Source organism: Camelina sativa, chromosome 9, assembly GCF_000633955.1.
Source record: "Camelina sativa cultivar DH55 chromosome 9, Cs, whole genome shotgun sequence".
In the NCBI taxonomy this organism is placed as follows: domain Eukaryota; kingdom Viridiplantae; phylum Streptophyta; class Magnoliopsida; order Brassicales; family Brassicaceae; genus Camelina; species Camelina sativa.
Window position 1 is genome coordinate 24,442,058 of NC_025693.1, and position 17,852 is coordinate 24,459,909.

Below are 17,852 nucleotides of genomic sequence, written 5' to 3' on the forward strand. Positions count from 1 at the left end.
AACGACTAGATTCTGGAGCCCACGCTAGGCCCAACTTTATTTAGGGTTATTTTTCTTCAATATATATATATAGTGTATACTTTTTGTTTTACCCTATACATTCAAATACACATTTGGTTCCTATTTGAAACAATGACGACGATCTCCAATCTTCCAAGGGATTTGATGGAGGAGATTATTAATAGGCTTCCCATGAAATCTCTGAAAGCTGTGAGAATAACTTGCAAAAGTTGGAACAATCTATCCCAATGTGAGAGCTTTAAGAATATGCACATTGGTAAATCAACAAGAAAAGGGGAGTCAATGATGATCGTGGTGCAGCGTCACAGTATTTATTTAATTAGCGGCGTGGTTGACGTTGATCCATGTATAGAGCTTAAAGGTAAACTTAGTTTCCTTAACAAGCAAGTTAGTATTTCCGGAATTGACCATTATGAGGGTTTATTGTTATGCTTCTTGAAAGACGTTACTAGGATTGTGGTTTGGAATCCGTATTTGGGGCAAACAAGGTGGATCAAACTTAGATATTCTCACCTTCTACAAGGATATTTCAACTATACTCTCGGATACGAGGATAAGGAATCTTGTCGTAGCCTTAAATTGTTGAGGTTTGTAGATTATGATCACAGAACGCCCCAAGAGCAATTTTTTTGGTATGAAATGTACGATTTTGATACTGGTTTATGGACAACTCTTGACGTCGCGCAATACTGGAGAATACATTGTTCACACCGTAGCGTTTCTCTTAAGGGAAACAGTTACTGGTGTGCTAAAGAAAGGAGCTCAGAAGGTTGTACGGATCACATAATCTGTTTTGATTTTACAAGAGAGAGATTTGGGCCGCTTCTGCCTCTGCCATCTTGCGTTAAGGATCACAAATATGTATGTGTGACTTTATCTTGTGTTAAAGAAGAGAAGATTGCAGCTATAATTCAGCACCAAAATTATTCATATGATTCTGTGTCTGAGATATGGATTACAACTAAGATCGAGGCCGAAATGGTGTCGTGGAGCAAGTTCTTGAGAATTAATACGGATCTTAAGATACATTTTCCAGCTTATTACTTCATTGACGAGGAGAAGAAAGTCTTCATGTGTCTTGGTAGAAGGTATAAATCTATTGACATATATCCCACAACATATATTGACATCATTGGAGAGGCTGGATACTTAAACAATTTGGTTCTCGGAGTACCTGCAGAACAAAACCGTTGGGAAAGTATGTGCTCTTATGTTCCAAGTTTGGTCCAAATCAAGAAACTTGCACGAGGCAAAAGGATAGAACAAAGTATTTTAGAAAAGCGTCGATTTGATCAAAACATGTTGAGACTTGCTGAAATAGAAAAGCTAATGAAGAAGCAAATTAGATATTATTAGGAGGAGGCACAAAAGGAGAGGGGAAATCAAGAGGAAGGTTACCCTGATACTTAAAGACCTAAACTCTTAAGTTACAGGTAAAATTATTGCGCTCCTGTATTTTTTTGGAACTCTTTTGGGAGTTAAAGGCTTATAATGATTATCACTTGCTGTCTGCAGGAGCAGAACACTGAGAAAAGTTGTGTTTTGGAAATGCTTCGTGGTACTCTTGGGATCTATATGGGACGTCTTGCAGTGCGATGCCTATCTTACATGATAAAGAAGAACCATATGATTTTACTTTCTAATGTGTGTTGGTTCGTTGTATTGGGTTTCTCATTTTACTTTCTGCTGTGTGTTGGTACGATAATGGTTTGGGTTGTCAAGTTTCATGTATGTGAACTTGGCATCTAAACGACTCAATGCATCTATTGAAGCTTCCTTTGGCTTAAACAAAATGACTCAATGCGTACTGGCTTTCTTTTACTTAAAGGTCTAATCGTAATCTAAGCAGGACAAATACACAGTCAAGTTTGATGAATGTGTCAACTTTGTTTAGTGCAATTCCAATATTTGAAATAAATACACTTGTAAGATTTCTCTTTTGCTTTGAACATGTAGTTTTGAATTCTTCTCAAATCATTACACAAACAAACTAATTTCCCTTCTTTTAAGTTCTAACACAATCATCCATAAGACCAAATACCATCAAATTTATACAAACTAATTTAGAGTTGATCCATAGCGCTTACACCAGGTGTGCTAAAAGTTCAACTGCTTTATCCATCAAGCCTTTGTCACATAACCTGCTAATGACTTCCTCAGTTCTTGAATTCTTAACAAACACGTTCATGTTAAACGCTTCCTCCAAAAAACCTTGAGCAGAAACAACATCGTCTACCTCAATAAATGCACTAATCATAATATCATACGTGTGGCTGTTCCGGTTAACTCCATTCGTCTCCATCTCTTTCCATAGAGTCTTAGCTCGACTCAGATCCCCGGCCTTAACCAACCCCTTAATCAATATATTATAAGTAATCACATTAGCCTCAGAACCAAGCTTCTTCATCGAATACATCATCTTTAACGCGCTTTCAACATCGTTCTGCTCGCATAATCCATTAATATACACATTATAGGTATACACATCAGGAGCCAAACCCAACAAGAGCAACTCATCAAAAAACTTGTCTGCTTTCGAGTACTCCTCATCTGCAATCACACCTTGCAACAGGACTCTATAACAAACAATATCAGGCTCAATCCTGTCACATTTCATCTGATTCAGCACACTCACAACTTCTTTACCCCTTCCTCCTTCAACCAAGAACCTCATAACAACTGTATAATCCCGCAAACTTGGTAAAAACCGAGTCTTTCTCAAATCTTCCAAGTATCCAAGAACATCGAAACATGAAGCATCCTTGTGTTTACATACAGAACTCAACAACCGAGAGTATAACCTCGGATCAACAATAACACAATCAACACTCATGTACCTCACTAACTCAGTAGCACAATCTACCTCACCTATATCACATAGAGCATCAATCAAGATCCTCAAAGTAGATTCCTCTAACCTCACACCCATCTTACTAGCTTTCACCAAAACCTCAGGAACCAATTCAAGACTCTCTCTTTTCCTCACAAGAACCAAAAGCAAAGCATTGAGCGTATAAGCAGAAGGCACACACCTGAAATTAGGTATCTTGAAGAAAACATCAACCGCTTCTTCGATCTTACCGGAGAAACCATAAGCAGAGATGACATCTCTGAAAATGGATTCAGGTGTATCGAACTTCTCAGAGACTTGAAGATGATTGAGAACAGATGCGATGTTGTCAAGCTGAGAGGTTTTAGCTAAGGTGTTGATAACAAATCTGTAAGCTTGAGGCGTGAGCTCACAGTTATGGAGTCTGAATGAGCTTACGAGTGTTCGTATAACACCACCACCGTCCTTTGCATCTGTGATTAGACTGCTTCTTAGCTCTTCCATTGCATATTTCTGCTTGAGACTGTCGTTCCATTTGGTTTTGAAAGACGAATGAGGAAATTTTCGATATTTTCTCAAGAAATTGGACATTCGATGCCATGATGATGATCTTACCATTTTCGACAATGTAAAATTGGTAGCAGAAGAAGAAGAAGAAGACATGATGTCATATAACTCGGCTTATACCGTATATTTAAAGCCCATTGAAAGCCCACGATTGGCCCAGCTTCATTTAGTATTTTTTTTTAATATTTATACCCGCTCGTGTTTTTTTGTCTACTAAAATAAAAATTTAAAAGAATATATTAATATCTTTTTGTAAATGAAATATATTTTCTAGAAATAAATATAGAAATATTCATAGTTAGAGAAATTTTTTTACTTTAATATACTAGTTTATATTTTTACTAGATAAGGACCTACCCGATGTGCGGGTTTGAAGTTTTGTTTATAAAATAAAATTTAATAAAATTTATTATACCTTATTTATAAAAATATTTTTTCTATAATACACTGATTTATATCTATATACTATTAAAAGTATATTTTTACAAATATATTATTTACCACCACCTATAAATGTCTATATGAACAAATTAAATCAACTATTATATGTGTCTTTACTTTCACTTTTGCATAGTTTCTTTAATCACTAAAATTGTTTGTTCAAAAAACATTTTGAATAAAAAATAAATTACATCACAATAGTGTATGACTAACCATAGAGAAAAACTCGGTTCTGCCCTCCTCCTTTATAGAAAGAGCCTTGCGTCTAACCTCCTTCACCATAGAGAGAACCTTCGTTCCGCCTTCCTCCCTTGGGAAACTAACCTTGCGTCCAACCTTTCCCACCTTCCTCCCTTGAGGAGATAACCTTGCGTCCGACCTCCTACACCATAGAGAGAATCTTGGCTCTGTCCTCCTCCTGTGTAGAGAGAACATGTTCACATTTTTTAGCTATCTCAAAGTGGCTTGCTCCAAGAACTAATGAAACTAAAGACCTTTTTCCAACGTCACAAAATCTTTTGATAGTAACTAATGTTAAATTTCCCAATGTATTCATGGAAGTTTCTTTGACACACCATGATGTAGCCTATGTCTTCAAGCTCCTATGAATATATCAACAACGATTTATGTTTTCCAATCTATCTATGTTTATTGTAGGTTTGTGTTTGATTAGCCTATTTTATCCAACCATTAGATTGATGACCTTCTCCTCTTTATCTCCTTTTGAGATTGAACGAATGGTAACAATTATGTTTGCACCAAAAAAAAAGGTCTATGATCAACCAATCAAGGTTGAGAAATTAGAAGAAAATTAATTTGACATAATTAATGAAATAATATAAAATTATAAGCACGGTAATATATAAATCTCAAATAATTCAAAGATGAAAATATATATTAAATAAAACAATCTAAAACTACTACAATAAATTTTAAAATACAGTATTAGGAAAAGAAGATGCATATTTTAATCTTCCATTTTTTTTGAGTAAACATATTAATCTTACCTTTTTCAAACTGAAAACATAGAAAGTAGAAGTATATTTTGGTTTTAAAAAAATAAGGAAAATTTGTCTTGCCATTAAAAAAGATTGACCAATAGAACAAAGTTGAAAGCAATATTTTTGAATAAATTATTTTGTTAGATGAATAATATGAGACAATCTATGTTTATTTAGAAGTGAGTATTTACATTTTTTAGAATTAAGAATTTTTCTTTATATTTTACTTAATTCCTTTTCTATTTTATGTGAAAATTTATTCCAATGAGCTCATTGTTTTTTTTAAATGTCTTGCTTCCCATTTTCTTGTAAGACATACAATCGTTCTACAATAAGAACGCTTTCTATTTAGTTGATCTAGTGATATCTAATATTTGTTGTTATCTTGCATTTGTGTATTCATCTTTTTTTTATGCTATATGTCCTGCAAATTAATAGAAATAATAATAACACTGTGAGAAATTTGTTAATCCCAAAAAATAAGTTATTATGCATAAGAAACTTTGTTAACACTTCAAACTCAAAGATTGCGTAGTATGCATTATGAAATTGAGAAACGGAAAAAAATTCAAAGAAACGACAATGAAAACACGTGGTAATATCTAAAAATCTTTTTATATAGTTGCTTCGATTAGACAACAAAAAAATTGCCCTCAAAACTTGTCGAAATTATACAAAAAAAAAACAAAGCTAGTCGAAGTTATTTTGTTTGGTGAAAAATATGTCGTTATCTCTTTGCTTATATAGAGGGGGTGTATTTACAATTCTTTTTCTTTTAGGATTAACAAAGTTTTTTTAATATAATAAAATTACAATGATCTTATGCATCGTGTTACCAAGCTTAAAAATTGTGATTTCTGATCGTTAATTTTGATATGTGATTTTTAATCATTAAAATTGACACATGTCATGATATGATGAGTTACTAACTTAGATATTTAATCGTTAAAACTGACACATGTCACGATCTGATGAGTTTGATCTCTGATCGTTAAAATTAACACGTGTCACGATCTGATGAGTTACTAACTTTGAGAACCAAGCTTTATATAATAAAATATTTTAAAATTATTATTACACTTATTACAATAATCTAAAGCTATATTATTAGCCACCAAAACTTTTTCAAAACATTAATCATTACAAATATTATTACAGGAGGTCAAACCCAGTACCAAGCAGAGGAGTAGCTAGTCATTACATGATTTCAATGAGTTAATGACCAACGAAATTGAAAGATAGTTAATTTGACATAATAAAAATAAAAATTGATGACATAATTAAATTAAAATATTAAAAAGAAAGAATAAACAAATATTGATAGTTAGTAGATTTTCTTTTTACAATAGGTTTAGAACTTCTACTTTTTAATTTTTAACTTTTTAATGTTTGTAAATTTAGAATTGACCAAAAAAAAGAATAAACAAATATTGATAGTTAGTAGATTTTCTTTTTACAATAGGTTTAGAATTTTTATTTTTTAATGTTTTAGTAAATTTATAATTATGTCAACCTCTTATGATATAAATAATATGTGTCATGATCTTTGTTAATGAGTAATTTGCATCAAAGTTTATATAATAAGAATGGGAAAATCACGTTTTAAACCTTCAAAGTGTCACTGGGTAGCATTTTAAACTCCAAGAGAATTTCACTAACACTATAAACCTTTAAAATGATTTTACTAACACTGAACCTTTAAAATAATTTTACTAACACTTTAAACCTTAAAACTAACTTTTACAATATGATTTTTAAAATATGATTTTTCCTAATAAAATATTAGACTTTCCCTTGGCCACAAGAAAGAAAAGGGGGGGAAAAGAAGGGCTAGGCAAAGACTCCGCCCTAAGTTTGAGTATTCTAAAGTAGATCTTTTGTTTAGTTTCCAAAGATTTTGCTGAGAGGTTTTATTCATATACAAACAACTTTCAAAGCCTAAATTTTAATATTGTTACAAAACAAAAGAAGAAATAAAATATATTTCTTGGTATTTATGTCAAGAACACAATATGCTTTTCAATCACTTGTGTTGCTTCACAAATCTTTACATTTTCCGGATTGGTTACCTTGAGTACTTGTAACTCAGTAAGAAACCACCTGGTTTTTCAAACTGCTATAAAGACTATTACGATTGATTGAGAGATGAGAGAGAAGAAGAAGAAGACATGAAGTTAGAAAACAGAGTACTTATCTATATATATATATATACAAGCTGTCCCTGTTCTTACGCTGAGAGTGTTTTAGCTACGGTTTTAATAATGAATCTGTAAGCTTGAGGCATAGGCTCACCAGTTATGGAGTTGGAAAGAGCTAGCTCATTGATTGTGAATCTTCTTAGGTCTTCCATTGCGTATTTCTGCTTGAGATTTTCGATATTTTCTAAGGAAACTTGACATTCAGTGCCACGATGAAGATCTTGCCATTTCACTATTTCAGTTCAACAGCGTAAGTAAGAAGATAGAGACCATAAAGCTGGAAGCTATGTAAGACATGACTTATAGATTAGCTTCAGCATTCTTGTCTCGAGTAATATATAATCATTAAAAGCCTAACTAGATCCTGAAGCCCACGATTGGCCCAACTTTATTTAGGGTTTTTTTTGTGTATCTTCCATTGGTGTGTGTGTGTATACTCTCATTTCCCTATGCCGCAAGAAATCAGAAGAAAGAAAAAACAAAACCATTGTTGCAATTTGAAACAATTAAGACGATGATTTCCAATCTTCCAAGTGTTTTGATAGAGGAGATCTTCTGTAGGGTTCCTTTGAAATCTTTGAGAGCAGTGAGACTTACTTGCAAAAGTTGGAACACTCTATCCAAAAGTAGGAGCTTTAGGAAGTCGTACATTAATTGGTAAAAAAGCAACAAGAGAAGAGGAGCCTACGATGATCGCGATGATGAATTTCAGTCTTTATTTTATGAGGTTAGTCGTCGACGACGTTAATCCATCTATAAAGTTTAAACGTAAACCTAGTCGTCTCTTTGACAAACAAGTCAAGATATCTCAAGTCTTTCACTGTGAGGGTTTATTGTTATGCATCTTCAAAGACGACGATAGTAAGTTTGTGGTTTGGAATCCGTATAGCGGGAAAACAAGGTGGATCGAACCAAGATACTCTCATCGTCCAAAGGGATGGGACAGGTTCAGTTATGCTCTTGGATACGAGAATAAGAAATTTTGTTCTGGCGTTAAATTCTTGAGGTTTATAGATTATTTCAGCAAAGCACCCGAAAACCAATTTTTTTGGTATGAGATATACGATTTTGACTCTGATTCATGGACAAGTCTTGATGTCACTCCAAATTGGTGCATAATGTTTGGTTCCCTTGGTGTCACTCTCAAAGGAAACACTTATTGGTGTGCTACAAAGAGGAATTTATATAATGATAGTGATCTTGTCGATCACATAATCTGTTTCGATTTTACAAGAGAGAGATTTGGACCACTTTTAGCTCTACCATCTAGCGTTTGGGATCATGAATATGAATATGTGGATTTATCTTGTGTTAGGGAAGAGAAGCTTGCAGCTTTATTTCAGCACTGCGAAACAGAATGGAATAATGAGTTTGAGATATGGATTACGACTAAGATTGATGTCGAAATGGTGTCGTGGAGCAAGTTTTTGAGAATGGAGACGGGGACTAGGCTACATGATCTCCCACGTATATATGGAGGTTTCTTCATCGACGAGGAGAAGAAACTCGCCATGGGTTTTGAAGATGAGTATTATCGCAGCACATTTGTCATCATTGGAGAGGCTGGATACGTACGAAAATTTGATATCGGAGTAGATGTAGACAGAGAATGTTGGCCACATGGGTGCGGCTCTTACGTGCCAAGTTTGGTCCGAATCAAGAAACCTGCACGAGGCAAGAGGAAAAGACAAAGCAGTTTAGAAAAGCGTCGGTTTGATCAAAACAAGTCGAGACTTGAAGCATTTGAAAAGTTAGGAGTCTAGAAGCATTCTGTAGGAGTGAAAGGGATGATTAGTCTCAATTTACACAAAGTTTTAGTTTATTTTTGTTATGTTACAAAACTTCTATTCATTTTCTCATTTACTTTATTTTGGCCATTTACGTCAATGGATTTGGAACAAAAACTGCTTTCAACTACTCTTGTTGCTCCACAAATATTTTCAATTGAAAGATTTGCAGATTGGTTACCTTGATTAATGATTACTGTAAGAAGCCTGTTTTTTTTTTTAGGTTGCTATATAGATTATTCCATTGAGAGAAACTAAACTGGTTTGTTTTATGAAAGTTTTTTTTTCGTTTATTGAACTTAAAGGACAGAGACAGACAAGGTCACAAGAGAGTACAACAAACAAAGAGATGTAAACATACTGTTGTAGCTTAACCGATTTTACCATGGTAAACCACATCTGATCCGGATATGATAACCAATATATGTTGAGACGGCAATGCGACTGAGTTCATAGATTCATATCATGATTCATGCATGGACTAATATTAAATCGATCTTTATTTTCTCCACCATGTAGAAGTATTGATCTTATTTTACAGTGGATTTTGTATGTGAAATTTAGGAATAATTTGTAATTTTTTTTTTAATTAGCAATGTTATCAAAATTAAATACTATACAATGCTCATCACATTTACCCAAAAAATACATTGAGCTAAAATTCTACATATTTAATTTTCAATCAATAATTTTTCCACTAATAATTTTTTAATCAATAATATTCAGGAAAAATATTTAAAACCAATAAACTATTTTTAGTCATTTATATTTAAGAGAGATTATCAGAAAAAAATCATTGTAAAAAATTATTAACTTAAAATACAAAAATTAATAAACCACATATAGTCTTTATAAAACGGGTGTAGTATATCAAAATGGAGTACACATATCTAAAGTTTTTAAAGAAAATTATTTTAAAATGATTTTTTTCCTCTTTTATCTTTTCTTTTCAAAGTACTAGCACCAATTAAAAAACCACATGTCACTCAATTGTAGATAAAAATGTATCACAACTTTTTATTATATACACTTTAAAAAAAAAATACTTTATATTTTTCTTATGTTTTGCTCATATTTTTCATATGTTTTGCTCATAGTATGTCTAAACATTTCAAAAACTGAAAGAGATTTAAACAATTATTCACAATATTAAACTATCTTGTTTGTGTTGTGTATCAAGAATGGTATATAATATGTAATATACAAGAATATCACAGAAATGGTAACATGTTTTTTTTAATCAAAATTTGGTAATAATACATCATAAGTTTTTTTTAGTTAATGTGTTTTGTCCGCTCTTGCTCACCCGCAAGTCGAAGAAGAAGAAGAATATGGACATCTTCCTCACCCGCAAGTCGAGATAAAACCAATATCTTGAACTTTTCGAAAATTGGATCAAAGCCAAAATGGCAAACTGATGATCCTGCTACAAGAATTGTGGGAAGATTGAGGAAGCTACCGCTAGTTTGATTGGAGACAAGGAGGTTTGGTCCATTGTGACAGAGAATCAGTCCAAGAAGTGGTTCACAACAAAAAGTACATGAATCACTCGCCAACTCCATCTTATCATAAAACACCTCGTCAGAAAAAACAAAGCCATCATCATCTTCATTCCAAGATCCATTTATGTAATTAACAATCAACAAGGTGGACCATATCGTTGCAAAAACAAAATGGTAAGAAAATAATTTTTGTACAAAAATTCATCATTCTCAAGAAGTCAACCTTCTTTATTACCACATTGAAGAATGATGCTTTTTTCAAAAATTATCATATACATATATGGCCGGTTACAAAATGTGGCCTTATATATATAATTATATATTAACGAAAAAAGAAATCATATTAAAATATTTTTAAAGTGGTAAATGTATTAAATATTTTAATACTTGTGAAAATTAACTCTCTGTATTTGCAAGAAATTTATTGATTTTAAAGGCTTTTTAATAATCAACAAATAAATCAGATATTAAAAGATGTTTTGCCAAATAAAAAGAATCGAATTATCAAACAATAAGTGAACTGAAGAAAGAACAAAAAAAAAAATGCTTCCCAACAAACAAGAAAAGGAAAATAAATGCCAACGGACAAAAACAAATACTTTATACTATAAAGCACAAGTCAATTCACCAAACAAATATTGTCACATAGATTTCTTTTCAAAATTTAAGTAATTAACAAAAAAAAAAAGTAAAAGTAAATCGGTTAGACAACTTCTGAAAAAAATATGAATATCTAATTTACCGTAAAAATATATATATATATATATATTAGTAATTTTTATTTTTCAAACATATATTAAAACATACTTTTACTAAAAAAGAAATATTAATTTTACGTTTAATTAAAGAGTCCTAAAAATACTCTCAATTAACAACTCATGATTATTAATTTTACGTTTTCTACCATTTAATTTGAAAATATTTTCTTAACAAGATTCCACAAATATATTTTAAATTTATGAGTTATTAATTATTTACTTCTCCAAACTAATTAATTATTATAAAAACAGCTATTCTTCAAAATCAATAAATAACATGTAAAAACAAATATTTCTTTCCAAAAAATCACGTTTAATGCTAAAAAGAAGGGGAAAAAAAAAGAAGAAGAAGAGCACGTTCATTATGTTGGACAAAACTAAAAACTCCAATCGAACATTTTCACAAAAGTAACTTCAGTTGGAAAAATAAATAAATAATAATAATAATACAGAAACAAAAGTAACTGCCATTTAAAGCTATCTTGAAAAATGCATATAAACAAGTCGTTTATTTGTATGTTCAAAAACTCCGAATTTAACTCCCACACTATCATGAAAAAAACTTCTTTCCGTGATCTTTCTTAACTCCCCCACTAAGGGGGTGTTATTGGATTAAGGATTTTAATAGATTTTAATTAACCCAGGACATTAGTGGATTTAAAAGTCTAATGCATTTGTGTGGACTTTATAATGCATATAAGGTGGATTTGAATGTCATTGATAATGTATTTTTGGTGATTGTTATGGATTTTTTTTAAAGTTATTGTTAGAAAAAAAAATATATATATATATATATCCATAAACTGTGTTATACATCAAAATTATATTAAATTAATAACACCCAGACTTTTACACATGTCATAGAAAACTTGAATTAAACTGTATTTGTTTTCAATCCAGATTTTTGGTGTAATTAAAGAACCCAGATGTCATGAACCCAGAAAAAAAAAATTAAAGAATACAAAAAAACACAGATCTGATGAATAAGTGTGATTATATACAAAGGGTTTGAGGAGGAAGAAACAGAGATTGAACCCAGAAAAAAAAAGTGTGATTATATCATAAACCAAAAAAAAAAGTTATAGATCATGAACCCAGAAAAAAAAAGTTAAAGAACACAAAAAAAAAATTCTCAAAAATAATACAGATCTAATGAATAAGTGTGATTATATAAAAGAATTGAAAAAAAAAATCAAACAATAATATATCAAAGGCTAAAGATCCATCTAGAGAGAGGAGAAGAAAATGAAATGATTGAGAAAAGTGTGGTATTGTGTTTGTTCATATTTTAGAAGTAAAGTACGTTGAAATCTAAAATCACACAAAATCCAGTAGATATTGAATAACACTAGATTTTAATGGATTTTTTAAAATACCTAATTGAATAACACCTGATTCTCAAATACATCAAACTCCTTTAAAAACCACAATCCAATAACACCCCCTAAACTGACATGTTACAGGCTTAACCTTCTATAAATACTCGCAATTATATATGTATGTCGTAGTACAATCTTTTCTTGCGTTAGACTTTTTAGTTGAGAAACTCAGACAAATTCCTCGAGGTAAAACAACAATAACTCTTTAGTTAGTGAATATGTCTACATTTAAATTATCGTTATTCACAATTTTGTGTTAATATCCTATTAGTTCTTTTGTTACTTTTTATTAGTTTGTTCTGTTTCTGAATCTTCTATACATATCTTATGCAAGATCCTCCCCATGACAATGGGGTCAAGTCTAGGCATGTACTCTTTGTGGTGAACCGGATGTAATCCAAGACATTAGTTGGCACAAAAACTAATCCGGACTGTGGACTACCACGGTTCACAGCCTCAATATAGTCATTACCTTTTCATCGTATTGACATGGTTCTGGCCAAGGCTGCTCTTCCAAGCAACGAGCTAGCCCATGTTGTGAAAACGAAACGAACGTCCGACGTCAACATTCCAGCCACCCATTTCGGTACATCGAGATTCATCGTAGACACTGTCAATCGAAAACTTGCCTCATACACTTATACACATTCTCCAACCGTCTTCAACCGTCTCCAACTAGAAGCTTCAACTGTTCCCTAAAACCATCTTCGACCGAGAGGTGTGGCTCTGTATTTCTAGACACTATTATTTTGTTGTGATGCTCTATATTTCGTTCTTCTTAATTTACTCTGTATATAATTCAGTCCTCATTTCTTTTTAATTAAGTACTACATTAAAAAAAAAAACTTTGGATGATATAGTTTGTTTCAATCATCCGATTCTGTATCTTCTGATTCTATTTTTTGCTCTCTTGCCATATATATTTAGATAAGGTTGTAGTCTAATGATTCTGTAGAAATTGAATTTGATAAGTTTGTTTGTTCTTGATTGCAATGTCAAATACCATAATTGTAATCATCCTTTATATTGGGCAAGAGAGCAAAAAAACTTTCTTCGTGGGAAAGTTCGTCTTTTAACTAAAAATATTTAAAATTTAGAATGTCACATTATAGTAAATTATTATTATGCATGTATTCTGTGTATATATAACTACTAATGAAAACATGCCAACGTGTATCCATTTAAATTATATTAACAAGCTATACGTAATGATTTTTTTATATACAGAAATCTACCATTATACTTAATCTGATTAACGTTAAGTACTATTTTTATGGTATATGTGAAATAACCACTGAGAAGAAAATCTGAAAATTATATGTAGTTTAATTAAAGATGTAGATTTTAGTTTTGCAGAAATTAGATGCATCGTAACTTTGTAAGTGTTTTTCATACATTTTTTATTTTGTGATGATAGAATAATGATTGTTTATATATTTAGAAATTAAATTTGGATTTTTGTTAGGTTTATGTAAGATTTTGAAGAAAAATAATAATTTAATTTTTAAAAAATAAATTTAATAACATAAAACTATCTCGTGCTATAGCACGGATCAAATACTAGTAAAACTCATAAAGTACAACGTAACCATTGGAATAGACGAATTATTTTGCAAATGTCGCCTTTTAATTAGTATATACCTTTGCCTGCTTTATGGCCGGGCCAGATCATACATGACTCATGGCACGAAGGACTAATCCAGATTTTTGTGAATTATGTAGAGGATCCTCTCTTACTGCTTCTCGTCAAAAACAATTAAACAAGTTAAAGTTTTTGACAAGAAAAAACGAGTAATATTCGTTTAAAAAAGTTTGTACCCCCAAAAAAAAAACATAAAGTGTTGTAGCTGTTTTAGATTATATTCATCTTTAAGACTTTTTAAAAGTATATACTTGGATCAATTTGTTCAAATGAAAATAAAATAAAATAAAGTATACTAAAGTTAGTCATGTGTTGTCCTGAACACTTCATGTATGTCACGAAACAATGGATATCAAATGGTTGCAATCGATTATACTAATAATCTTGTTTTTGACGTTGTTTTGGTCGTTGTAAGTTGTAGACTAAGGTTGGAAATTTCAAACCACGTGAATAATAGTCTTTTGTGTGTTGGATTATTTATGCGTTTGTTTATCTTGTTTCATCGTAAGTCTGTACTTTCATACCACATGGGATTTTTTTTTTTATTAAACCCAATCGACTGATCTGGTCAGCCTCGTTAGAAACACACAGAGTGGACTGTGGACTTCACGAGTTACGTTAGACATTACGGCAGAGACTACTTAACCAGTAAATACCACAATTGACAAGTCTTTACTGAAATTGAAAGAACTCGATAGATAGATTGTCCCAAAAGAAAAAAACATAGAGTGCATTACAAAATAGTAAAATACATTGGTAACACAAAATCTCTCATAAAATAGTCCTATATATATAGATAGTATACCATAAATTTTGAAAATTAGCGATGATAATTATCACTTGCTTTTAATTCTACAAATTTAGCCTTACATAAATAAGTTTCATTTAACAACCAACGTCCAAAAAATTCACTACTCAAATAGTGTGATTTTTGTTGAAAAACAAATTAAATTGTACTAGAATTTTCCTTTTAGGGAGGTGCAAAAATTCAATAAATATCACTATGCTATTTTGGTCGAGGTGTAATAATGAAAAAAGGAGACAAATGCGGCGTGGAGGCTTTCTGTTTACATGCAGCAGCACAAGGAGGGCCACATGACATGACATCATGTGACTGACTCTGTTTCACATAGTCACACAAAAGAGAAAGAAAAAAAATGACGCCGGAGAGCTTGATAGCGTCGGCGTCGATCAACATAGGTCTCGCCCTCGTCGCACTCTGGCTCTTCTCCGTCCTCAAGAAGCAACCTCGCAACGCCGTCGTCTACTACGCTCGCCGCTTATCAGATCGCCACCACCACCACCGTCCTCTGTCTCTACACTCTTCCCTTTGCCTCCCTCGTTTCCTCCCTTCCGTTGCGTGGATCCCACGCGCCTTCCGTGTCCCCGAGGATGACATCCTCAGCCGACATGGCCTCGACGCTCTCGTCCTCATCAGGCTCTTCAAATTCGGGTGAGGATCTTGGTTTTATCATAATATCATGTTATCTCGCGTTTAAACATGATTACGTCGCAGAATCAGATTCTTCCTGTTGTGTTCATTACTTGGAGCGTCACTGCTTCTTCCGGTTGATTATTACAATGAGTCAGATTTACCGACTCGAAGAGAGTATTCAATGGATGCTTTCACAATATCTAATATCACACGAGGTTCTAACAAGTAAGCCTTGTCTTTTGCTCATGTCTTAAATTTGCATTATCTCTCTTAGAGTTGGTTTCTTGATATATATGTCTTAAATTTAATTTCGTATAGGTTGTGGGTGCACTTCTCATGCTTGTGGCTCATTTCATTCTATGCATTGTTTTTGTTGCATAAGGTAAGCTTTTACTATTGTCTATCATGGCATACTTCCAAAATCTGGCTTGGATTCTGACTAAGTCGATCATCTATATATACCTGGACCGGATTATTTTGTATAGAATAGGTTATTTACTGGATCGATCCTCCCCATCTAGGAATATAAGGAGATTCTTGTGATAAGGCTTCAACAAATGGGAGAACTTAGGCACCGTGCTGACCAGTTCACTGTTCTTGTCCGGCAAGTACCCCTCTGCCCTGAGCATAACACTCGTGGCTGCGCTGTTGATCACTTCTTTTCTAAGCATCATCGCTTCAGCTATCACTCGTATCAGATGTTGTACGATGGGAAAGATCTTGAGTACCTTTTGGTAAGGTTTGGGCGTTTGGCAGTGGTGATATCATCTTTTCATGCCCCAGCATATAATTCTTTCTGGTCTTGCAAAAGTGATGGTAGCATCCTTTTTGTAGGGGAAGCAGAAGAAGCTTAAGAAAGAGCTAGAAGACAAGAGACACACAGACTTGCTTTCAAATGGATCACAAGAACATAAGCAAATATCCACATCTGAAGAGAAGCTTCGAGAAATTACCAATATGATTTGCCACCTTCAAAGTGAAACTATGCTCAGTGAGAAGGTACTTGTGTTCAGAGTTGATGGTTAACAAAGTTATGTCATTTTTTCTAATAATCCGAACACTCTAGCATTTCAGGTTACAAAGTTGTTCTTGTATTCAAAACTAGATAACTGTGATCCTAGCTAGAATTATAGTGGCTTGCATGAATCCTGAATAGTAGTAGTTCTATGAGGAGAGTAGCATCTAAGTAGTCTAAAGGAACTTCCAAAACAAAACCATAGCTAGAGACTGTATGAGGCAGCTTGACCAAACAGAGTAGTGTGTTGAATTTGGCATATTGTGTTATCAGGTGCTACATAATAGAAGAATCGACTGTATTCTTCCGCTATATTTCCATAGATGTACAACATAATGAATCACCTGCTAAGTTACTAATACCACTACTATATTGTGCGTAATTTAAAACTAGGAATTACCTGTTGCGTTTGTTACCTTCAAATCCCGAAGAAGTGCCGCTCTAGCAGCTCAAACACAGCAGCACTCAAATCCCCTAGAACTTATAACTGAAATGGCTCCTGAACCAAGAGATGTATCTTGGAGAAATCTTGCTATTCCGCAAAAGCTATTGCCTCTCAACAAAATAGGAGTCATCCTTGCAGCAGCACTTCTTACAATCTTCTTTGCTATTCCAGTCACAGCTGTCCAGGGAATTGCAAAGTATGAGAAGCTTAAGAAATGGTTCCCTCCAGCCATGGCTATTGAATTCATGTAATGGTTCTCTTCTCCTTCACTATTACTGTTCTCATAAAGTTTTGTTTCTTGATTTTATCATAATAATATAAGTTTTTTATTTGTAATAGACCAGGGCTTAGTTCAGTTGTGACAGGGTACCTACCAAGTGCAATACTCAAAGGTTTCATGTACATCATTCCTTTTGCAATGCTTGGAATGGCCTATCTTGGCGGCTCTATTTCCAAAAGCAACGAGGAGATCAAAGCTTGCAATATGGTCTTCTATTTTCTAATGGGAAATATTTTCTTCTTGAGTCTTATCTCTGGGTCCTTGCTAGATGAAATTGGAGAATATCTCACTCATCCTAGAGACATTCCTAGTCACCTTGCTGCTGCTGTTTCAGCTCAGGTAAAGCCTATACACTCTTCTACAATTCCAAAAACAAATTTTTCTTCAAAACAGTAACTTTTGTCTCACTTGATGTTTATATATAGGCAGAGTTTTTTATGACATACATCTTGACAGATGGACTGTCTGGATTTTCTTTGGAGATTCTTCAATTGGGACTTGTACTATTTGATATCATGAGATCCTGCACGTATGGAAGAGGAAAAGAGAGA

The 17,852-nt window shown here is 32.9% G+C and overlaps 3 protein-coding genes and 1 pseudogene across 4 annotated transcripts in view; 3 read left to right on the plus strand and 1 right to left on the minus strand.

Annotated features, from left to right (window-relative positions):
* LOC104715663 (putative F-box protein At5g41500) lies at window positions 133–1,411 on the plus strand. Its single transcript, XM_019230353.1, has one exon. It carries the CDS (start codon window positions 133–135, stop codon window positions 1,375–1,377), a length of 1,245 nt encoding a protein of 414 aa, XP_019085898.1. The 3' UTR covers window positions 1,378–1,411.
* On the minus strand, window positions 1,953–3,489 carry LOC104712052 (pentatricopeptide repeat-containing protein At2g38420, mitochondrial-like). The gene has a single exon (XM_010428854.1). It carries the CDS (start codon window positions 3,467–3,469, stop codon window positions 2,105–2,107), a length of 1,365 nt encoding a protein of 454 aa, XP_010427156.1. The 5' UTR covers window positions 3,470–3,489; the 3' UTR covers window positions 1,953–2,104.
* Window positions 7,573–8,821, plus strand: LOC104715664 (annotated as a pseudogene).
* Window positions 15,164–17,852, plus strand: part of LOC104712053 (CSC1-like protein At3g54510) — a 4,105-nt gene continuing 1,416 nt past the window's right edge. Inside the window, exons 1-7 of one of the 2 annotated variants that reach the window (XM_010428855.2) lie at window positions 15,164–15,579; window positions 15,643–15,786; window positions 15,880–15,943; window positions 16,083–16,295; window positions 16,396–16,560; window positions 16,970–17,268; window positions 17,361–17,640. In XM_010428855.2, the coding sequence (XP_010427157.1) occupies window positions 15,284–15,579; window positions 15,643–15,786; window positions 15,880–15,943; window positions 16,083–16,295; window positions 16,396–16,560; window positions 16,970–17,268; window positions 17,361–17,640 (1,461 nt within the window). In that variant the 5' untranslated portion in view covers window positions 15,164–15,283. The remainder of the gene's footprint in view (window positions 15,580–15,642; window positions 15,787–15,879; window positions 15,944–16,082; window positions 16,296–16,395; window positions 16,561–16,969; window positions 17,269–17,360; window positions 17,641–17,852) is intronic. The other variant, XM_019229474.1, reaches the window with a different exon arrangement.